The sequence below is a fragment of the Malus sylvestris genome, chromosome 17 (assembly GCF_916048215.2).
Source record: "Malus sylvestris chromosome 17, drMalSylv7.2, whole genome shotgun sequence".
In the NCBI taxonomy this organism is placed as follows: Eukaryota; Viridiplantae; Streptophyta; class Magnoliopsida; order Rosales; family Rosaceae; genus Malus; species Malus sylvestris.
The window spans coordinates 15,827,363-15,850,616 of NC_062276.1; the positions used below are offsets into that span (position 1 = coordinate 15,827,363).

General features: G+C 38.0%; 3 protein-coding genes across 4 annotated transcripts; all 3 read right to left on the reverse strand.

The window, feature by feature from the left end:
* Positions 1-2,920: 2,920 nt before the first annotated feature.
* LOC126612211 (uncharacterized) lies at positions 2,921-7,034 on the reverse strand. The gene has a single exon (XM_050280566.1). The coding sequence runs from the start codon at positions 6,917-6,919 to the stop codon at positions 3,119-3,121; it is 3,801 nt and encodes a 1,266-aa protein (XP_050136523.1). The 5' UTR covers positions 6,920-7,034; the 3' UTR covers positions 2,921-3,118.
* Positions 7,035-8,259: 1,225 nt separating this feature from the next.
* Positions 8,260-12,583, reverse strand: LOC126609642 (uncharacterized). Its single transcript, XM_050277496.1, has 4 exons — positions 10,909-12,583; positions 9,947-10,345; positions 9,535-9,740; positions 8,260-8,892 (listed from the first exon to the last, which is right to left on the reverse strand). The coding sequence occupies exons 1-4, from the start codon at positions 11,336-11,338 to the stop codon at positions 8,644-8,646; spliced, it is 1,284 nt and encodes a 427-aa protein (XP_050133453.1). The 5' UTR covers positions 11,339-12,583; the 3' UTR covers positions 8,260-8,643.
* Positions 12,584-19,181: 6,598 nt separating this feature from the next.
* LOC126609699 (uncharacterized) lies at positions 19,182-22,448 on the reverse strand. Of its 2 annotated transcripts, none has more exons than XM_050277572.1 (5): positions 22,284-22,448; positions 20,805-21,070; positions 20,278-20,429; positions 19,677-19,816; positions 19,182-19,524 (listed from the first exon to the last, which is right to left on the reverse strand). In XM_050277572.1, the coding sequence occupies exons 2-5, from the start codon at positions 21,056-21,058 to the stop codon at positions 19,357-19,359; spliced, it is 714 nt and encodes a 237-aa protein (XP_050133529.1). In that variant the 5' UTR covers positions 21,059-21,070; positions 22,284-22,448; the 3' UTR covers positions 19,182-19,356. The 2 variants fall into 2 exon arrangements, with proteins under 2 accessions (XP_050133529.1, XP_050133530.1); XM_050277573.1 differs by having other exon boundaries at positions 19,677-19,813; positions 22,284-22,446.
* Between the last annotated feature and the right edge of the window lie 806 nt (positions 22,449-23,254).

Here is a 23,254-nt window from a genome sequence, read left to right on the forward strand (position 1 = left end):
GATTATGAAAATACCATCTCCATATATTTTAACCGCATTCTCTATAGTTAGAACATTTCCATTTTCATCCTTGATGCACCTTACTTGGTTCAAGTCTCTTGTCTTTCTTTCCCTTTATTTTAAAAAATGGTGGACAAATGGTGGTAAGTCATGGTTATCCACCATTTTCAGGCCTGGAGAAGCTATTGGGAATTCAAGCAGACTCACCAACTCTTAGCATCGAACCTGGGACCTCCCACATTTTTTTTCTTTATTGGGGAGCCGCAATCCGCGCCTTTACCACTAGCCACTTGTTGTGGTTCTTGTCTTCCTTTCCTTAACTCTAGCTAGTTTATTAGCTATTTTATATCCTACTCTCTTTCTTTGGTATCCAATCACTTATACATATCGTCAAAAACCGCTAGCTTCGTTTCTCTCACGGCTTTCTTCGCCTCGTTCTTTGCTATTTTAGATCTTTCACAGTTTTTGTCATTTATATCCTTGTATAAAGTTTTACAACATTACTTCTTAGCCTTAACTTTTGCATGTACCTCCTCCTTCCATCACCAAGATTCTTTTTGATGTGGAGCGAACCCCTTGGACTTTCCTAATACCCCTTTTGCTACTTTTTCAATACAACTAGCCATGAAATCCCACATATGGTTAGCGTCTCCCTCTATATCCAAAACACATTGAGTACTTACCTTCTCTTTGAAAAAGACTTGTTTTTCTCCTTTTAGATTCCACCATCTAGTCTTTGGACACTTCAAGGTCTTGTTCTTTGTTCTATCTCTTTTAATAGGTATATCCATCACCAATAAGCGATGTTGGTTAGCCAAACTCTCTCCCAGTATAACTTTGCAATTGCATAATCTTGCAACCACATGAGTTTTTTAAACAAGTTTCAGCAACAATCTTTAAAGCTGTAAAAACTTTGGTACTTCCACAGTTTTACTGATTTAGACGAGACAATACAACTATGGAGTAAAACATCAAAGCATTGTAAAGTAGACATTTAGTGATTACATAAACAATAACCATAAGGCGAAAAGAAAAAAAAACATGCTTCGTACATAAACAACATCTCCATTCTTAAATTCGGGCAACCACAGTTGCAGTCGCTCATACAAACATCATTAGCTCGGGCATACGACAGTCGCACAACACCCGATGCACTCTTCTACTTCTTCCATCCATCTTGTATTCTATGGTTGATGTCTTCATCCAATTCTCCGTTCTTTTGCAAGATAGATCCAAGATAACGAAAATGTTCACTCTTTTGTACTTCTTAATCTCTAATCCTCACCCCTAACTCATTTGAACCTCCGTTCCCACTGAACTTGCACTCTATATACTCTGTCGTTGACCTACTTAGGCGATGACCTTTATATTCCAACACTTCCTGCCAAAGGTTGAGCTTTGCATTTACTCTATCTTGAGTTTCATCTATCCACATTATATCGTCTGTGAAAAGCATACACCAAGGAATGTCATCTTGGATATGTCCTGTTAACTCATCCATTACCAATGCAAAAAGGTAAGGACTTAACAATGAACCTTAATGTAACCCTACAGTTGTGGGAAAGCTTTCAGTTTACGGCAATCCTTGCTCCATCATACTTATCCTTTATAGCTTGGATATATACTACTTGTACTCTTTTCTTCTCTAAAATCCTCCAAAGAATATCTCTTAGGACCCTGTCATACGCTTTTCCAAATCTAATAAAGACCATGTGCAAATTCTTTTCCACTTCTCTATATCTTTCCATCGATCTTAATAAGAGATAAATTGCCTCCATGGTTGAGCGCCCTAGCATGAACTCGAATTGATTGTTGGAGACTCATATCTTGACTTAGTTTATGTTCAATTACTCTCTCCCGTAGCTTCATTGTATGACTCCTTAACTTTAGCAATTTTATACATCGCCCTTATTCTTGTAGATAGGCACCAAAGTGCTTTTTTGCCACTCATTTGACATCTCTTCGTTTTCAAAATCTTATTGAAAAGGTTTGTAAGCCATGTTATACCCATATTTCCCACGACATTTCACACTTTGATCCCTATAATCATCTGGGCCCACTGCTTTGCTTCATCTTTTTCAACTCTACAACTAGTTCTTCCCTCTTGATTCGACTGTAGAAAGAGTAATGTTTACACTCTTCTGAGTTACTTAGCTCTTCCATAGATGTACTCTTTTCAAATCTACAAAGAAGTACTATTTCCATCTATTTTAACCGCGCTCTATGTAGCTACAACATTTCCATTCTCATCCTTAATGCACCTTACTTGGTTTGAAGTCTCTTGTCTTCCTTTCCCTAACTCTGGCTAGTTTATATCAAACTCTCATTCTTTGGTATCTAATCGCTTATACATATCGTCAAAAGCCGCTAGTTTTGCTTCTCTCACGGCTTTCTTCGCCTCCTCCGCTATTTTATACCTTTCACGGTTTTCGTCAGTTCTATCCTTGTATAAGGCTTTACAACATTTCTTCTTAGCCATAACTTTTGCACGTACCTCCTCCTTCTACCACCAAGATTCCTTTTGATGTGAAGCAAAACCCTTGAACTCTCTCATATTGGCTAGCGTCCCCCTCTATATCCCAAACGCATTGGATGAGCACTTTCTCTTTGAAAAAGACTTGTTATTCTCCTTCTAGATTCCACCATCTAGTCTTTGGACACTTCAAGGTCTTTTTTTTTCTTCTATCTCTTGATGTGCACACCATCACCACGAGCAGTATGTAATGTTGGTTAGTCAAGCTCTCTCTCGGTATAACTTTGCAATCCTTACAAGTTATCCGTTTGTGTTTTTGATGACCTACTCTTGTAGGTGATCACATGCTCCTCTCTTCTTAAGGAAAGTGTTGGCAAAAAAGAGATCGTATCTCATTGTAGAATCTTGCAACCAAATGAGTTTTTTAAACACATTTCAGCAACAATCTTTAAAGCTGTAAAAACTTTGGTACCTCAACAATTTTACTGATTTAGACGAGACAATACAACTATGGAGTAAGACGGCAAAGCAAAGGTGACATTTAGTGATTACATAAACAGCAACCAGAAGGCGAAAAAACAAAACATGCTTCTTACATCAACAGCAGCTCCATTCCTAAATCCGGACAGCCACAGCAGCAGCCGCTCATACAAACATCATTAGCTCGGGCCTGGTATATACGTTATGCTCCTCATCCTCAAGCATCGGGTACGATGCAACAAGAGCATCTTGAGCTCCAATATACAGTGAGTTGTAAATCTTCCAGTACACCTCTCTAACCTTCCTAGCAGGATGGAACAGCCCCTGGAGACAGTAGTTGAGCACAACCGCAGCACCTAATGCCACTCTCATCCCTTCAATTGCTTCCATGACTGCGTTGATAACGTGTGGGGATGTCTCAAATATGTTTGGCCAGACGTAGTTCAGCAAGTGGACTAAAGCGTCCTCGCATCCCAATCCCGCTACTCCCAGAGCCATGTGCTTTACAGCAGAAGCGGCAGTTTGTCTGTGAACCAGATCTCTATCCATGAGGGCATCCTCAAGCAACGGGGTCACTGCATAGATATAGTCTTTCCCCATTTCACCGATGTACTCAAACAAGAACGAGAGGGACTTCAAAACACCATTCTGCACATTAAGCTCTGGAACACGATACTCATTCATCAGGGCCGGAAGAACTGTGAAAGGCGAACAGGTTTCAGCTACTATTGCGATTGCCACAGTGGTGCAGACACGGTTCTGACGCTCCTGCACTTTGAGATTGTTCAATAGAGTTGCGAGGACATCTTGTGGACCAATGGCTTTGGCAATGTAACCAAAAGTATTCACTGTAGCTCGCCGGATACCCTTCTTATGAGCCTTGAGCATCTCAAGAAGCTCAAAACAGATCCTCATCCACTCCCTTGCTGGAACAAACTCAGCACCGCGATCAGCAATACGACCAACAAGGTCAATACAGTTCTCCTGGACTTTCTCATGCCTATTCTTCAAAATTGGAGTCAACCTGGGAAGCAAATCCTTTATAGGAGGAGTCATCTTTGTCATACCAATAACATTCACAATTGCCTTCAGCGCTCCTAGAATTGATCCCAAAACTTCTGGATACTCTTCTCCCAAATACTCATACAAGACAACACCAAGATGACCCATCAGTTGCTCCTCTTGGCACTGCTTCATGACAACAGCAATTCTCGAAATAAGATCTGCAGCTTGCTGTCTGACCTTTGCACTCTTGTTATTCAAACGCCACTTAATGGTACCACAAATCTGAGGAAGGTAAGGTTTCACCCTCAGACCAAGAGAATTCACAACTGCACCAAAACCATTCAGCATCACATTTGCATCATCACTGGTCTGCTCTTGGAAAGCATAAAGGATACCATCAATGAGAAGCTCCTCCAACCGAGCATCAATGTCAGATGCACCCAAGTTCACAACCACCTTCTCGATTGTCTCCATAACCATTCTCCTATACGGTTCACTCTCATCTTTGAGATCCTCAACAATTCTCCCAACTATATCAGCAACACCCACTTTGTTTGCTATCTCTACAGTTGTTTCCACCAATTGCCTGTAGTTTCTCCTATCCAAAGCCATCCTTCTAACCCAAAAGTTTTTAAAGAACTCAGGAAGAATATCACTTCTTATATACTCCGGCTCTACACCTTCTGTACTCACACACTGTTTGACAACTTTGAGCACAATTTTCTTCATCTCTTCATCAGGAGACTGAAACTCTCTAATCAAAACAACCATCACTTCCTTTGTATAGTAACTTGCATACATTGCATCCATAAGGGGAATAATAAAACCAATTGCCTTCAAGAAGGCAGCCAAAACCTTACCACGGTGAGACCTAATACCCTTCCACAATGGCTTCAACACAGAGTCAAAGCTCTCAATACCGTATGGGGCAGCTGCCTCAGCAAGAGCAGCAAGAGATAGAGCAGTAATTGTCCGAACCTTCTGATTTTCATCGCTCAGACCATTCTCTATAATTTCCACAAGGGACCTCAAGTGGGGAAGTACAGCACACCCGATCAAAATGGCAATCTGCTGAACAATCTTGATTCCAGTGTGCCGTGCTTGCCACGACTTCTTGCTCTGACACACAGCTTTCAAAAAGGGCAACAGTGCAGGTATACCAAGCGCAGAAGCAACAACACTAAAAGCTCTGGCAGTAGTGTTCCTAACATATTCATCAATGTTATCAATATCCGGACGCATGGCTGCAATCATAGTGGCCAAACCAGCTGCTTTACTAAGATTGGAGATAATTTCTCTCCCTTCAACACGCGCATAATAGTCTTCATCAATCAACAAAGGTTCAATAACAACAAGAATCTTATGCACATAAGGACGTACCAACTCATCCAATTTATAAAGCACTCGATCAATAACCTTAACCAAAAGATGCCTCTCTTGGTCTTCCAAAGTGGGTTGCATAAGCAGAGGCAAAATGCGGTTAAACAAGGGGCCAGCACCAAACTCACGAGCCTTATCAGTAAGCTGCCTCAATGCTGTCTTTCTCTGCTGTGGTGTTCCATTCTTAACTTTAAGCAGAAGCTTCATAATCTTCCGCTCTTTCTGCTCATCAGGGGACAATTCCTCCTCCTCATCTTCATTCAGCAATGCCCCAAAGTATTGATAGTCTTCAGGCTTCATAAACGGTAACCCACCAGGCAACTCCTTAGGCACATCAAACTGCTGCCCACGATTCTCTTCCGGAATAGAATACATAGGAGTCCCCATTGGAGTGGGGGTAGCAAGAAGTTTCCTCGCCGGAGTCCTAATCGGCACATAAGAAGACGGTGGGTCCAAAACTTTATACCCTTCTTGAGGAAACATAGCATCCAGCTCTTCATCAGTCAATGGTCTATTCCTCTCTTCAATATCCTTCTCCCACCTCAATAGATTATACTGCTCTGGCGTAATGGCTCCCCTCACATTAATAGCCCCGGGGGTTGGGGTAGCAAGTTCAACTCCACCTACAGGGGTCACACCAGGTGTATAGGCAGCAGCAGGGGTTGCCCCAGCCATTGGGGTCGCACTGCCCATTGAGGCAGGGGTCTCATCCCACCTTGACCTCTGCCGTTTCGGTGTCGGTGTGGCCATCCCAGGAAGCTTCGGAGTCGCATCCCAAGCCATCCCAGCAGGGGTGGCACCGGGAGTGACAGCACCAGCTGGAGTAGCATCCGAATCTGCCACCCGCCCCGGAGTGGGTGTCTCATCCCAGCGGTTCCTCCTCCCCAGTGATGGAGTCGAATCCGAAACCCTCCCTGGCGTCGGAGTTGCGTCCCACTTTCCTGGCGTCGTATCCGGCAAGTCCCAATCCGACGTTTTTGCCTTCTTGCCTCCACCATCACCATCCTGAGACTGGTCCCACCGATTCCTCCTCTTTTGAGGCACCGCCTCAGCAGCAGCAGGCTTATCCTCCTTTTCCGGCGGCGCCTCCTCTTTCTCCTTCATCTTCTTAGCAATAAGCTTCAGAGTCTCATCCTTCTCCCTCTTCAGGGCTTCCTCCCTCATCACATCGGCATAAGTCCTCACCGACGGGTCCGGAGTCTTCTCCCCGGACGCAAACGGGTCGTGCCGCTCAGGCGATATGATCCGGTTCAACCTCCGCTGTCGATAATCATCCTCCCGATCGATAATCCTCTGCGGCTTCTTGAACCCCAAATCCTCATCGGCGTCGCCGCCTCTCGGCCTCTCGTTCAACACCGACTTGGGCGCCGTGTACGACGCCGCCATCCTCCGAGCAATCTCGTTGTCCATGGCCTCCGCGTTGTCATCGTCGTCGTTCACAGGGATCGACGAGACGTATGCGCCCTTGTCGGTGCCGCCGTAGAGGTCTGTGTCGAAGGTGACGGAGGTGAGGGAGGCCAATTGCTTCTCCATCCTCTTCCTCTCTTCCTGCGTCTTCTCTATCTCGTCGTCGGATGCCATAATTAGGGTTTTGGTATCGAGAAATTGATACTAGGGTTTGAGCGGGGATTGAGATTTTAATTCAGGAATTTAGGGTTTTTGGGATTGAGATCGGATCACCGTATGTATAAATTAGGGGTTTGTATTTCGGGTATTCGATGGGCTTGGGTTTTTTTTTTTTTTGAAACACCGTTTTTCTTTTTGGCCCAGTAAAAGAAAACAAACCGACATGCACAAGTCCGTTGGTTGATTGGTCAACCAAAATGTCGACTCCACGTGAACATTACCGACCCCATAAAAACATATCTAACAACCACAGTAACCACAGTAAACGGTCCAGTAGCAAGTGCGCAGACCTTGGCTCCTCAATAAATCAAAAAAAATGTAAAAGACCTCAGGTTCGATCATCTAAGCTAGTGAGTGTGCTTAGTTTGTGGGCACAGGCATGGTGAAATTCTTCATAGCCTCTCTAGGCTCAAAAGGAGTAGATAACTGTAACTTGTCACCCGTTATCCCCTTTTTCAAAAAAAAACAACGATATAAATGTTATCGTTATTACTATGACATTGATATTCTGTTGCACTATCATTGCTCATGTCGCTAGCATCCCTATCCAAAATCATGGTCTAAAATATCCATAATATCCCGATATTTCTATCAAAATTTTCGTGTTTTTGAACTACCGATATTTTTTTGGACTACCGATATTTCCAATATTATCGATATTTTAGACCTTGCTAAGTCACTCATGTATCTTACTATGCAATGTATAAAGTGTAAAATATTGTATTAATTCATTATATATAAATTATTATGGTGTGTTTTATTAATTACTACATATTTTCTACGCTCACAATGTTTGTCAGTTCGCTATATAATCAACTTAAATCAGTTATATCTATCATGCAATGCATTTCCTTCTAATTTTTTGTGATAAACTAATAGATAATTGACTAAATAAACATCATGCAAAGTTTCAATAAAAATTTCCAAGTTTTTCTTACAATTTCCGTGGTTTTTATTCAATTTTTATCGATATTGATAATATCCTGATATTTCCATTGAAATTTTCGTGTTTTTGAACTACCGATATTTCCGATATCATCAATATTTAATACCTTGTCCAAAATCATGCGCAGTGAAGAAGATTCAATTGATTGTATTAGGATTTCCAACTCAATTGGTTAAGATCATTTATCGCTTGAATATTATATATACATAAGTTCTGAGGACTAAACCTTTTGACATTTGACCAATTTACACCTTCAATTAGAACGTACGAATGCAATGTGAGACAATTGGTCAAATATCGTATGAGGTGCAATGTCAAAAAATTGAAAACTCGTGACTCATTATGGAACTTACTCAAAAAACTTTGACCGTACGAAATGTACTTAGCCGCAATAACTACGTAGTTCATAGAAATCTGGTTGTTGTTAGTACAAACTACGAATGCTCACACTCACAGACCTAGTAAAAGACATGATAACATACTACAGTTGCAGAAAACTTAATTTGAACAACTGAGTTCTTCATGTAGTAAATCCGATCGGGGCTCCTCGACAGCCTCAATGGCGAAAGGGAAGGTCCTCGTAACATTCATACATCGGTAGTAGAAACGTATGAAGTCGGTGTTCTTAGTCTCCGGAAGATAGTACTCCTTGCAGCATACAAAAGAGAGAGAGGGCTTAATCTTCTGCTAACCATCCAAGGAATACATATGCTGCATTAGTTCATTCCGAGGCCTATTGACAGGGGAACAGGGTGGGAGACGGGTCTCTCCACAACTTGCCATCAACTAAGTCGAGTTTTTTCATCTTTTCCTCGCACCAAAACAGCTGCTCTTTACTTATTCTCACCATCCGGAGGGTTCTTGACAAAACCTTGGCGTCAATGAGGCTGAACAAAAGCTGAACATCTTCCTGTGATTGCGGCCACAATTTCTTCTTCCAACCTTTCCTCTTTTTGTGCAGTTCCTTTAACTTCATCCATTTCTGCAGCACAAATAGACAAGTTTCAAGACATTATATTATCATTTGAGTAAAAAGAAACGGTCATAATAGTAGTCCAAGAGTACCACACATACAAAACAAGATCATTGTTAAGAACACCAGCTTCAATAGCACACATTGCATTCTTGAAGACAGCATAATTACAAAAGGTTCAGAACGCCAGCTTAATATAATTGTTAAGAGCACCAGCATAACTTGAACAAGTTTTTAGCTAATCTATCTAGATATTTCGAACAAACTAGATAGTATCTACGGAAATTTTGAATCTGACACACACTAGACATCATTTGGTTCGAAGATCTATCGGTACCCAAACCACAACGGTCGTGGGATAAGAAAAATTGGAGAAAGAATTCTATCACTGAAGGGTAATCTAGTACTCCATCAAATGTTTTATGCATGTATAAGCATATATGCTCACAAACCCCCAAAAAGAGAAATCATGAAGAAACTCACACAAGTAGGAATATGGCTAAACTCTTTTGGCAGGTAAAAAGTAATAGAATTTGAAATTAACACCAAAGTAATCAACCAGACCACTTTTATCATAAGACTTTGAAATAACTTGTATAAAGATGCTAAGGTGGAAACACGAAAGAAAAGATACACTAGAAAAAATTTCACCTTCTGGAGAGAAGTTTGAATCTGCTGAAGTGGGGTGGCAGCCTGGTTTTGATTCCCAAACAAGTTAAGAACAGAGCTCGGTTTTTTCTTATCCATCTTCAGGAAAAGCTGAAAAGTAAGGATTGAGGTTTCAATAATCTTGATGAGATCAGGAGCATGCACCGACGAATCTGATTCTTCTTCCTCCTTTCCTTTTTGTATTGGACCTGAACAAATTCATGACGCCAAGTTCTTAACATCGGAAACAACAAAATTTACCAACAGGTCTTACATATATTAGAAAGCTGAGAAATTAGTATATATGAATTTGGTCGTGCATGAAAGACGGCTTCTAATTTCAGTGCTCATAACTGAACTTACAACTAGTCAAATTCTTGATCATAAACATTTTGGATTGACACAAGAAGCTTACCTTGTATATTAGGCACCCGGAGTAAATTAGGAAGAAGTCTTTGAGTGCGAGCGTAAATTTCGGCCCTGTGGCCCTCCTCAAAGGGTTCATTTTCGATATACCGTTGTAGTAAAACCTGGAACTGTTGAAATTGTTGAGCACTGTGGTTGTAACTGTTGGGATTTTCAGGTTGGCATGCAATTAGCTGGTTTAGCTGAGTGTACTGACAGTGCAGTGCCTCCCAAGACAAGCAAATTTGACCTACATATGATGTGTCGATATCCTGGTAAGGATCATCATCAGGCGGCTGAAGGTGCTCAGTCTCAGTCTCTTCAATCTTCTTTAAAGAAAGACAGTGAAAAGGGGAGGTAAGCTTCTTAGATGCAGATCGCGGTGATGGAGCCGTGGGTGTTTGGATGCCTGAAAGACAAACATTTACTTGCAATGAAAGTTTAAATAATCCATTTGCACCAAAAAGAAAAACAAAAGAAATCTAAAGAAAATATCAGTCCGCAGTAACCCTGGAGCTCAAGAAACAACATAAAGACAAACGTATTGTTTCATTTGTAGTATAACAAGCTTCACAAACACCAGCTTATGTACTTTTACCAACTGCTCGTATACCTAGAGCTTAACTGAATCAAGTTTCCATAAATTTGAGCTATCTACATTTGTCTGAAAATTCAACTCTCTGCCAATTATGTGAAAGAGAACTAAGCTCAAATCAGATTCACGTCATTTCAACACTGCCATCTCCTCGTATCTTTACTTATTCTAATCTCCCATATGGCTTGTTGGGCACATAGAATGTTTATTTTCTATTTACCTATGAAGGGGAAAACTTCGTATGTATTTCATGCAGGTAGATTCATATAAAGATGAAACATTTCGAGTTCAAACAACCAGTCAAAAAGAAGTAAAGTCCTAAGGCTAAAAGTACTCATTTGAAAAGGTAAAAAATTAGAACAAATTACAATGCTTACCAGTTCCACTAAGATGCTGCGCACTCATCTGCTCAAAGAACAACATCCTTTCCCAGTATTTGTCATATACGGCAACAAAGCCACACCACCGTAGCTGGCCTTCTGCTTCTACATCCCTCCACTCATTAGAGCTTGTCTCACCGGCTTCTTCTTCTTCTTCCTCTTCGGGTAATGACTCTTCTTCCGGAATCAGCTCCATAAAGCTGTTCCTTCTCAATTCTTTTAACTTCCGCTTGACCTCCTCAATTATGAAATCATCATCATCGTCCTCAGCCTCGGCCACAGGATCAGCATTGGCCGACTTACCAAAATCATCACCACTATTCTTCTTGTTGGGTTCCTCCGGCTGTGGCACGGGACTGTCCTCCGACACATTTTCTGGGTCTGGTTTGTGTGCTTTTCTAAACTTCTTAACTTTGAAGAAATCCATAATCCACTAAACAAATTGGGTTCTCTTCAACCCCGCAAACTGATGAATATCTCTTTTGTAATCAACAATTCAAACCCCGAAAATAACACCAGCACACGAAGTAACTTTGCCAACTAATAACTCTATTTTGTTCCAAGGTCGTTATACATTGAAGGCACAGTGAGATCTACCAGCAGAAATTCAAGTATGTTCTGACTTATGAACAATTAAACCGTGAAGTTGTAACAAAAAATGGGGTAACTCGTACTTCTCAAAACCCTTCTGAGCCAGAATCCGGTAAGCAAGAAACCCTAGATCTAAGCAGAAGATCAAACAATCCAAGCTTCCTTTACAAGAAACTATCGATCTAAACATTGAACTAGTAACAACTCAGAAAATCTGTTGAGCTAAGAACAGTAAAAGTACAAACTTTTTACTCATTAAAGTGCTTTCCACTGATAGTGTAGATCAAGAAATCGCCTTTGGTAAAATGGACTCACCAAAACACCAGAGAGATCAGAACCCACAAAACTTGCTCAAAGATCAGCAGATTTCTCCAACATTTTGCAGTTCCTGGAAGCACATTACACAAAACTCACCAAAAAAAAAAAAGGATCCCAAATCATCCTCATCCAAAGAAGTTCAACAAGATTTGTTCCTCTCTTCACTGTTACTGCTCAAAACCCATACATTTGAGCTGCACTGCAGTAAAAAGCAAGTCCCGGAAGAACAAAAAGTACCACAAAATTCCAACTCCTAAAAAGCCCAAAAAATTGAAGGTTTAGAACTTTAGGACTCAAAAGCTAGATCACCAAAAACCCATCAAAATCCCAGAAGATCCAAGTGCTTTTATTTGCAGCTGAAGCCACCCAGAAACCCCAAAATTTCAAATGTGGAGAAAAAGAAAAGAGCTTCCAGCTGAATACCCTGCAACCCAGAAAAGCAAAATATGTGCAGAGAGAGAGAGAGAGAGCACTGTTTGGCAACAATGTAAAACCTCTCAACCGTGAGCAGTAAATTGTTGGATTAGCATATTTTTCCACTTTAATTTGATCTAATTAATTTAATAAAAATTTCATTATTTAATTTTTCTTTGATTTTGTTTAATAAAATGATTTGGGTAGTTTATTAGTTTAATTTTTCAAATTAATGGGTGGATTTAGGGTTTATCAATGTGTTGGGTTTTGGATTTTTCTGGGAATGGGAAGAGCTCGGAATTCTAGGGGGAACGCAGGGCAGTGGACATTACCATTACCAGACAGTTTTGTCAGTCCTCGTACAAAGAATAATATCGTCACGAACAAATTAAGAAAAAAAAGCCGCGCAAAAGTAGGTTTGATTTGTGCATGGTCTGAAATTACAAACTTGCCCTCCTTTACTTTGGAAAAATGTGCATCATTTTTCATGCCCTTTTGATATCATAAAAAAATCTTGCAATGAATTTGGATATGAAATGAAATTATTTGGTAATTTGCTGTCGGTTAAACTTAGTCAACTTCAGTCATTTAGTATTATGATCTAATGATATTTCTTTTCATATGTAAATAAGAGGTCTTAGATTCAATTATTGTCAAAGACAAATTTAAACCACATTATTATGGCAAGCATATTGTAAAGCTTAACTCACTCTTCTATCCATTTAGAGCTCGTTTAGATGTACTTTTAAAATAACTTAAAGCGCTTCTGGTGAAAATATTTTTAGAAACAATCTTTAGTAAAAATGTTAGTAAATCCTAGAAAAACACTTAAAGTGCTTCATGGAAGAAACGCATAACTGGTGCTTCTTGTAGAAAGCATTTAAAGTACTTTTGGAATCCAAAAACATTTTCTTTAAAAGCGTTTTCAATCATTTTAAAAGCACATCCAAACAAGCTTTTAGTATAGAATGTAAATAATACGGCTTGTTAAACAAACTTAGTCAACTCCGAGTCAATTAGAGAAAAATGGAATTGAAACATGTATTTTATCCATCTTATTTCTCTTTTGCAAACCGATTAATTGTTTTAGTAGTATAATTCGAAAAATTAATATTTGTACGTGTTAAAAAGGTAAATTATTAATTTAGTAGGAGTTTGACAAGTAATTGATTAGTAGTACTAGTAAGAGAGTGTTTTACGTTTCATTTATATCGTTCGATTTTGTAAAAGAGAATGTTATCATTATTAGCAAATATTGTCATCCCAATTTCATACTAATAGCATGATAAAGTAGAATTTTATGAGTAATGGGGCTACATTCATGTGATTAACTCATCATGAGATATATGCTTGTTTAGGGAAGAAATAACTCAAATTGACAATTTATTTTCAACAAAGTAATATTATGTGCATTAATCTTTCTTTTTTTTTTTTTTTTTTTGGAAACTGCATTAAACTTTCCTTGAGATATTGGAGGAAGAACTAAAAAACACGTTGCTCCTTGGCAGAATTGCACCTATCAATAAGTTTTTAGAGGTGAAAATATTAATCGTCCCTATTAGTATTTTTAGGTGTGATTAAAATACCATCCAATATTAGAGAGGGATTGGATGAGAAAAGTGCCGCCAAAACTTTTACCAAAAACTTTCATATGTTTTGGGGTTTAATTTTGGAATTTTTGGGGAGATGCGGGAACTGTGGAATTGCAAAAGGAGGGAGGGTTTTTATTAAAACTCCAATTTTCTTCCTTACTGAATGATTTAAACCTAACTAATTGGGCTCTATCGTTTGATTTTTTTCTTTTCTCTATTTTCATTTTCTTCTGTCTCATCTCGCTTTCTCTTGCTTTCTTTTGGTCATCCTGATAGAATTAAAAGCACACCACAAAGTAACACACAAATGTTCTATTGATTTTCCTTATTAACACTAAGATTTTCCAATCGTAGCATATGAAAATAAGGGTCTTTCCTGCAAAAGATTGTTTTATCTAACTACTTAAAATATCACAAAAATTGGGCTGTCCCTACTGACCAGCCACCGAAATATAATTATTAGACCGACTTACACTTATCTAAAGTCTACGAAATTTTATATGAAAACACTAGACACACAGAGCTACACTCACACAAATTTTTGGGATTTTTGGAGTTGATTTGATATTTAAATTTAAATCGAACAAAAACATGACAGAAACATATTTTAAGTAATAAAAATAGATGGTAATTCACAAGTTAAGAAAAAGAGTTGGGGGAATTACCATCCACCACCAAATAATCATGCAAACTTGTTATGTTTCATTCAAATTCCTTTTATTTCTAGATGAAGATGCTCAAGTTGGCTCAATGTTAGAACTCAACCTATTACTCTTTCATATGTAGGTCCTCATTCGACAAGAGCAGGCACACACATATCCATAGCATTAGAATCCTACATATGCTTACTAAGTATGCATCCGTAGAAAACACATAAAGAATTCATCAATGAGACAAGTAGTGAACCAATTTTCATCCATTCATAAAAGTAATTCAAACGAAATGTCGTAACAAACTTGCAATCACATTCGGGGCTTCAAAACAGCCCCTAACTACTAAAAATTTAGTTACACATAATTCTCAAATAAAACCAAAAGAAAGACATGAGTTTGAGAAGATAAAACCGAAAGAAGAGAATGCTAAGATTTCCTCTTTCCTTTCATTCCTTCCCCAACGGTGCTGCCTTGCCTTTTTCCCTTCCTTTCCGCTGCAACCTACAACCTTCTTTTTTCTTTCTTTTCTTTTTTATTTTTTATTTTTTTACTTTGCCTATAGCCTTTTTGTTCTTGCTTGCTGCCCCAGTTTCTTCTCTTAACTCATCCACTAATAGCCATTTAGTGATGACAATAAGTGAGAGGAAATGGTAAAACAATTGTAACTATTTGGGTAGCCTTTATGCCAATTACTCCCTCTTAATCCTCATCTTTAAATTCATTTCCTCTGATATTTGAATAGGTGTCAGCTGGCTTGTTCTTGACCGTATCAGTTTTGGTTGCTAGATTTATTGGGTTTATTACTTTCATAGCAGTTACAAACTGCTCAGTCTCTTGTGAATCTTTCAGTGTTAAAACGGCCATAGCTTCTTCTAGAAAAATGATATTAACAATCTGCGAAATGCTCCAGAAAGTAGACTTCTATAGCTTTCCAAGAATATAAGGCTCATTCTCTAATTCATTCTGAGATGTTCGCAATTTGTTTCTAAAGTCAGCTGATCTGTACAGGCAGTTTTGACGAATGTGTTATTTAAAATCCCACTTGTGCTATTTTTCTTTTCTTTGCTTGACAAATCCTACAAAATACAAAACCAAAGTAAATAGCTCAAAAATATAAGGAACTAACTAAGAAAAGACAAGAGGATGGGGGCCTAGTTGCAGTGGCACTAGAGCCAAAGAAACTCCCACCTCACCCAAGTTCGATTCCCCCACCCCCAAGCTTAACTAATGACAAAAAAAAAAAAACTAAGAAAAGACAAGTGAATTTGATGTAAAATATATATAAATACGAGCTTATCACATCCCTTAATTTCTTCCCTTCTTCATCCAACTATTAACCCACTATGGTAAGCAAAATCAAGTTTTTTTTCTTCTTTTTAATCTATTCTTATCGTTTCTCCTTTTATACGAGTCATATTTTTTTGTTTATTTTTTTATTGATGAATTGATTTTACTAACTTAGGATTTGGTTTTTCATTTAAAGATTGAAGGCAGGAAGTGTGTGATCTTGAACGTAGGTTTTTCATTTCAAAAAATTCGTTGATAATTTTGGATTAAATTTTGTTTTGTTACTTATTGTCGTTTTCTTTTGTTTGATTTTGATATTATTTGTATTCTACTTTTATCCTTTGTAGTCAATTTTAAGGACCGCAGATTATTTGAACTTTGACCTTAATGTATTGATTAAAAATACTGCTAAAAAATACTAAGAATACATCACCACTATTATGATATTTATCATCATTTATAAGTGAGAGGTTTTATATTTGTTTTTCATCAAAGACGAATTTGAATTACATTATTATTAACCCGTAAGGCTAAACCTACTCCACTGTTTGTTAAAAAAATATATATATATATATAAAAGATCAATAAATAGGGCGTGACTAGTGTACTAAAACGATGAGAAAAAAAAATATTAGTAAATTCTTTTTAAGCATATTATCCCCTCGGCTGCGATCCATGCCTTACTCAAGGTTTCTGTTTAATAAATGATTTTTTTGTTATGTCTTATGAACTTGCAACATTTTTGTGAACACGGAAAATTCCTGAAACGAAAGAGATAAGAACAACTTGCACAAAATAATATTTGTGTTTGATGATTTTGGGTTACAATCTCTCTCAAATTTGATCCTCTGATTCGATCTCCGTAAGGTGTTGATTTGTGGATGTTTCGTTGATCCAAGGGCCGTCGAGGCTTGATCTTGGATGAACTGTTGGAAGTTTCTTCAAGGGGCCGTGGGCTTGATCTTTGAAGGTGGATTTGAGCAGATCTTCAAGGAGCCATTGGGGCTTGATCTTGAGGATAAGTGTTTCTTCAAGGGCCGTTAAGGTTTGATATTGAATAACGGTGATGAACGGATCTTCAAGGGCTTTTGGGCTTGATCTTGAAGAACGGTTGGATGTGTGGATTTGTTGATGTTTGTTGATCCAAGGGCTGTCGGGGCTTGATCTTGGATGAACGGATGATGAACGATGGTGCTTTCTTCAAGGGTCGTCGGGGCTTGATCTTGAATTGGTGGAAGTTCTTCAAGGGCCCTTGGGGCTTGATCTTGAATTGGTGGATGGTTGATCCAAGGGCCGTCGATGCTTGATCTTGGATTGGTGGAAGTTCTTCAAGGACCTTTGGGGCTTGATCTTGAATTGGTGGATGGTTGATCCAAGGGCCGTCGGGGCTTGATCTTGGAAGAACGATGAACGAAGAACGAAGAACGAAGAGAGCTTTCTTGATTCTTTGGGAACCTTGAGAGCTTTAGAGTTTCAAAGCTTCAAAGATTTGGGGGATTCTCTTCCAATTTGGGAGTAGAGAAATGTATTTGTGAATTGGTTGATGATACCTTGATGTAGAAGCCTATTTATAGGCTTTGAGAATGAATCACCACCATAAAATATTTTTTTCTTTTCCAAGCACCATTGCCTAATTTCCCACTTAATACAATTTTAAACTTGAAGTGGTAATTTTATGGCCTAATTTTCCACTTAATATCATTTTAAACTTGATATGTGCATGCTTTGTCATTGCCCAAAATGAGAAGAAAACCTTGTTTTGATCTTCAATGGATTGAAATGTGCTTGCCTTGTCATTGCCCAAAATGAGAAGAACAACTTGTGTAATCCTCCAAGGGTATTTCTTTTTAGGGTAAAAGACTGTTTACTACCCTCATGTTTCGTGGTTTTCAACATTTAGTACATCATGTTTTTTTCGTCTCAGAGTCATACCTAAAGTGTAAATTTTGGGACAGTCTCATACATCCGTTAGTCAAACTGTTAAGTTTTTCGTTAACTGTGACGTGGCGCACTGACTGGGCGCCACGTGTCATCCACGTTTTTTTTTTCTTTTCTTTTCTTCTTCCTTCTTCTTCTTCTTCTTCTTCTTCCTCCGACTGTAACTTTCTTTTTTTTTTTTCTTTTTTTTCTTTTTTCTTCTTCCTTCTCCTTCTTCCTTCCCTTTCTTCCCCTTCTTCCTTCTTCTTCCTTCTCATTCTCCTTCTTCTTCCCGAATCTGGGGAAGCTTTTTTTTTTTTTTTTTTTTTTTTTTTTCTCTCTCTTCTTCTTCTTCTTCTTCCTCCGAATCTGCCCAGATTCAGTTTTTTTTTTTTTTTCTTCCTCCTTCTTCTCCTTCTTCCTTCCCCTTCTTCGTTCTTCTTCTTCTTCCTCCGAATTTGGGGGAAGATGAAAGTGTTTTTTTTTTTTTGAGGAAGAAGAAGAAGAAGAAGGAGGAAGAAGGGGAAGGAAGAAGGAGAAGAAGGAAGAAAAAATTGCAGTCGGAGGAAGAAGAAGAAGAAGAAAGAAAGAAAAAAAAAAAACAAACTTCCCCAGATTTCGGAGGAAGAAGAAGAAGAAGAAGAAGAAGAAGAAGAAGAAGAAGAAGAAGAAGAAGAAGAAGGAAGAAGGGGAAGGAAGAAGGAGGAAGAAGAAGAAAGAAAAAAAAAAAAAAAACTAACTTCCCCAGATTTCGGAGGAAGAAGAAGGAGAATGAGAAGGAAGAAGGAAGAAGGGGAAGAAAGGGAAAGGAAGGAGGAAGGAAGGAAGAAGGAGAAGGAAGAAGAAAAAAAAAAAACGTGGATGACACGTGGCGCCCAGTCAGTGTGCCACGTCACAGTTAACGAAAAACTTAACAGTTTGACTAACGGATGTATGAGACTGTCCCAAAATTTACACTTTAGGTATGACTCTGAGACGAAAAAAACTTGATGTACTAAATGTTGAAAACCACGAAATATTGGGGTAGTAAATAGTCTTTTACCCTTCTTTTTATTTTGTTGAGTCACACACCATGTGTACAATTTGTATGACATGTGGCATATGTCATGTATGCCTTGACACGTCAAAATTTTAATGCGTTGGTGAACATTTATTTCACCGCAATTTCGATGTCTACAATTTTCAATTCGTTATATGAATTAAAGTTTTAATCCACTTCATATCAATTCTAACAAATCATTAATTTGTCATCTCACCGTAATTCATCTTAAGTTTTCCATCTAATATAAGTTATGTGACTTATTTCGGGCATTTCAACTCCCTACTATCCTTTAAAATTGTTTCAGACATTTCAAGATTTAGAACATTTCCTTTTTTTTATCGACATGATTGACCACGTTAAATTCTCAAACAGTGCTAAACATAACGCTAAACATTGGAAAATTTTCAAATTGTACGAAACGAAAAATAATTAGTAAAATTCAAGTAATACAAAGAATAATAAGAATTTCAAATTGCACTATATATAATTGTTGGCCACAAGGCCAGTTAGCCAAAAAAAGGATAAAAAAAAAAACATCTTTATACAACAACATTCAAGCGTAACTCTTGTGACTTCCATATATACAAATGTACTTGTGACTAATCCGAAAAAGATGTGCACTTAAGGTTGATCAGTAACCTAACCAAGTGGATGGTAATGGCTGAAAATTGTTCTTTGCACAACCCAGCACATCATAATAATCTACATGATTGAAGCAGTCGCGAAAATCTGTGAAGAGCTTTTCAAACACCCTCCATTGGACTTTGATCGATCTTGAGTATGGGTACGGGAGAAAAACCTGCTCATTAGGAATGATTCAATGTATTAGCACCGCGTATCGAAGAAAATGAACACGTTGCAGCAACAATATAAACTTAATCATATCTGTATCTTCTGCATTTCGACAGTTGTTATAGCAAGTATAGTAATTAATAGAAAAGATATGCTTACAACAGCCTCTCGTGCAAGACATTTAAGTAATTGAAAAGTTTTCTCATTTTCCTCTAAATTGTCGAGAACAGCCAGCCAGATCTGGGAAGCAAGATCATGAGCCATGACCCTCGATTTCCCACAAGCAATAAACTGATCTGCTAAACACACAGTAATTCCAGGTCAGGAGGTCAAATGAGATTACAGCCTGGTATTACTTAAACTCAGCGCAAGCAACAAAATTCCCCATCAGATTTCGTATGCAATCTGTATTATCATTGTCACATAACGGTGGACAATAAAAGGTTCAATATGTGTTTCATTACCACATACCGATGCTGAAATTCCAGAACATTAGATGGCATAATGGATCACAATTTGTGATACAAGTTTGAGGTTGTAAACTTCTACTTACATCATGTTATGTAAACCAAAACTTTTGAACATGTCCACAAGCTAGGAGCAAATGCAAGATTAACTAGCCTATATTGACTTTAAACCATCAAACTCGAGATCGGGGATCAATACTCAAATCACAAATTTTTATTTCACAGATTAATTTTCAGTTCCAGGTTTATAAAGGCAGAGAAAGCAAGATAGAGAAGTGAAATTTGAAACACACCTATGAGGGTTCCGTGCAGTATACTAGAAGAGGGTGGCATGGTTGAACGCTCAAGCTGCTCTTTTAGAAACATAAAACTATGGCCCACGATCTCATCAATCTCGCCATCCAGAGAAAATATATGTTTACTGACATATAAAGCTTCAAATCTCCTGCGAAAATTTCCAGTACCTTAGCAGAATATAATGCATGGATATATGATGATAAGCACAGGCATCAAATCAGCACCTAGGGGAGAGTAAGAGCTACAGTTTAAGATATGAATCGAAAACGTCCAGGCACAAGTCATAACATGGTCTTTAATAAGATGCCAACAAATCAAGCCAAGCCAAAAGTTGTCGTTTGATTTAATTTTCAAGCAGGAAGTTAGAACAGGAAAAGGAATTTGTCCTTAAGGCAATGACTAGATATAGACCATCAGTGATTATATTGCATTTTTTTCAGAACAACAAAATATGAAAACTCAGACGAAAAGAATTACTAAAAGAGAGGGAAAAAAAGGGATTGAAGCAGACATGTTATTGTACCTCTTGCTCAATCCTCGAGGGATAGGTCCCGGCCACCTTTTAGCTTGGCTAGCCAAAGGAAATGTCATAGCAAGAGCAGCTTGCCACAAGAGTTCTCCGTGAAACAAATTGGCCCACTGTTTTTTAACGCAGGAGATTTGTGCCCACTCTGAGACAGGAACTCGGATGAAAATTTCTATTACGAGATGATCAGGAAGCTTTCCGAACAAATTATCAACTGACATTAACCTGTCATTTTGATTGTTATCTGTCATTAGAGCTCTGCACTGCAAGAACCAAAAACGTAACAAGTTACTTCAACAAGAAAATCAACAAAATGAACTAATCTTCATTAAAAACAAGGCCATATTTATGTTTATGAACAAATGCAAAATTTTTTAAAGCACAGAAAGTTCCGAAAAGAAGAATAAACCCTTAAGGGCAGATACGTAGTTATGTCATAGAAATTCAAATACTCCATCAATAGTCCCAAAGCTATTGAAAGAACCAATCCGTCATCCAAAAGGGTCAAATTGGGAAAAGTAACTCATGGAAGGAAGATGAATGAACAGTGTAATGACAACATGAAGAGGCACTTGACTCAAGCAGAACGGAAGGAACAAAGACCGGAAGAATACAACATTGGACAAGGCAAGGGGTTCACGTTATTTGAAATTTAACTTACGGCTTTTTAAAGTCGAGCATTTATAGTTTACCTCCCTTGAAAAGAAAACAAGGATGACAATTACTTAACTCTTTTACATTGAACAAAGATACAACCATTACTAAAATTCTTATAGTAAAAGACTAGATCATAATGGATAGAAGGTCGAGTCTTCAGTCCTCGGGTCTAGTCTTTGCAAGGAACCAGGGCACAAACTAACTTCAACACTGTAAAAAGGTCGTACCCAGTGCACAAGGCTCCTGCGTTAACAAATACTTCTCAACTTGTTCCAGCTAAAAGAAACAAGACACTCCAATGAGACGATACAAACAAAAAGAAAAACCTTCGTTCTAGTTATCGAGACCTCAAGAAATTAAAACAAAAGTACAAAGTAACTCATATTTGTTTTCATTATTTGGTGGCTTAATTGTGTGATTTTCCATTATTTTCCTTTCCTTTTTATGTATACCGTTTTTTGTTATTATTTGGTATTTCAGGGAGTTTTAGCAGAATACACAACTCTGCAAAGCTGAAACAATCCAGAATACCATAATTTGTTGAATTACTTAATATTTTATTGAAATTTCAGTTCAAAGATGAAAACACAAAATTAGGAAATCTACTTAATCCAATAAACATATGAAAGATTACTGTTTGATTGATCAACATAATAATAATAATATGCAGAGAGTGAAAGGATTGAGAATTTTGTAAAACTGAATGGAGATTTCATGGTGGAAAATATTATGAACCGAGTCTGAGTGTGTAAAAAAAATCAAAGATTATATATATCCAATTTGAGAAGAAAAGGAAGGGAGTGATTAGGAGCAATTTACCTGACTGACTGAGAGACTGAGAGACTGAGAGGAAGGAGTGAGCTTTTCAGTTCAAAGCTTTTTCTTTCCTCTGTTGCCCGAATTTTCTGCTGAATGTTGCAACAGAAGAAGAAAGACAAGGCTCCTGCTTTCCTCTGTTTAGCTGGCTGTTTTAGGTGACTCCGTGAGATCTCTCTTGTATTTTTAGCTTCAATAAGTTTTTTTTTTTTTCAAACAAAAGGCTCTGGTTTAGTGTATAATATCGCTTGTATTTTAAAAGAAATTATATATTTTGGTTAAGAATTTACAACATTTTACTTTTTATATATTTTTCAGTTTTATGAAAAAGAAAAAGGGTTTAGGGTACCACAGAGGTTGGAAATGTGTTGTGTCTTTGTATAACGGTTGGGTTTAAACTTTGTAAGTGGCTAATCTATTATCTAATATAATAAAATTTGTGGTTTGAAAAAAAAAAAGAGATTAACTAGTGGCTTCGCCACAACATTCCACTATTTCGGGCTAAAAAGACTCACAGAGGTACTTCAACCTCCCCGTCATCGTGTGATTAACCAACGTCAAAAATCGAACCATGGACGTGCCATGTTTTTGTATATATATTGAGTGAAATAATAACATAATCTCATCGTGTTATGAATATACTTAAATACCAGTGATAAATTTGCTAAAAAAATAATGAAAGATGACAATGCTTTGCACAATTATGCCTAATAGGATGCACGTAGGTGGGTTGGTTTATACCAACCATACGTTAGATGCTTGGATGAGAAAATGATGTGACCTAAATGCCATTTAATTGTCATAGAAGTGAACTCAACCACCATGCAATAGCTTCATTTTCATTATTAAGAGCATCTCCACCAATGTGAAATTGCCTTTGTAATTGGATTGAATTGCCCTCCAATCTAAAAAATTTGCTCCAACAGTTGCAAAAGAGGGTGACAATTGGTAGGAGGGCAGACGGCATGGTAGCT

Bases quoted from the DNA above. Each gene is read 5' to 3' on its own strand.
- LOC126609699 (XM_050277572.1), bottom strand. From the start codon at position 21,058: ATGACAGATAACAATCAAAATGACAGGTTAATGTCAGTTGATAATTTG. The intron at 20,430-20,804 runs GTACAATAACAT...AAATTTTCGCAG, and splicing joins CCTCGAGGATTGAGCAAGAG to GAGATTTGAAGCTTTATATG. The intron at 19,525-19,676 runs GTAAGCATATCT...CCTAATGAGCAG, and splicing joins GTCTTGCACGAGAGGCTGTT to GTTTTTCTCCCGTACCCATA.
- LOC126612211 (XM_050280566.1), bottom strand. From the start codon at position 6,919: ATGGCATCCGACGACGAGATAGAGAAGACGCAGGAAGAGAGGAAGAGG.
- LOC126609642 (XM_050277496.1), bottom strand. From the start codon at position 11,338: ATGGATTTCTTCAAAGTTAAGAAGTTTAGAAAAGCACACAAACCAGAC. The intron at 10,346-10,908 runs GTAAGCATTGTA...TTTGTCTTTCAG, and splicing joins GCAGCATCTTAGTGGAACTG to GCATCCAAACACCCACGGCT. The intron at 8,893-9,534 runs GTGAAATTTTTT...TTTGTGCTGCAG, and splicing joins TTCAAACTTCTCTCCAGAAG to AAATGGATGAAGTTAAAGGA.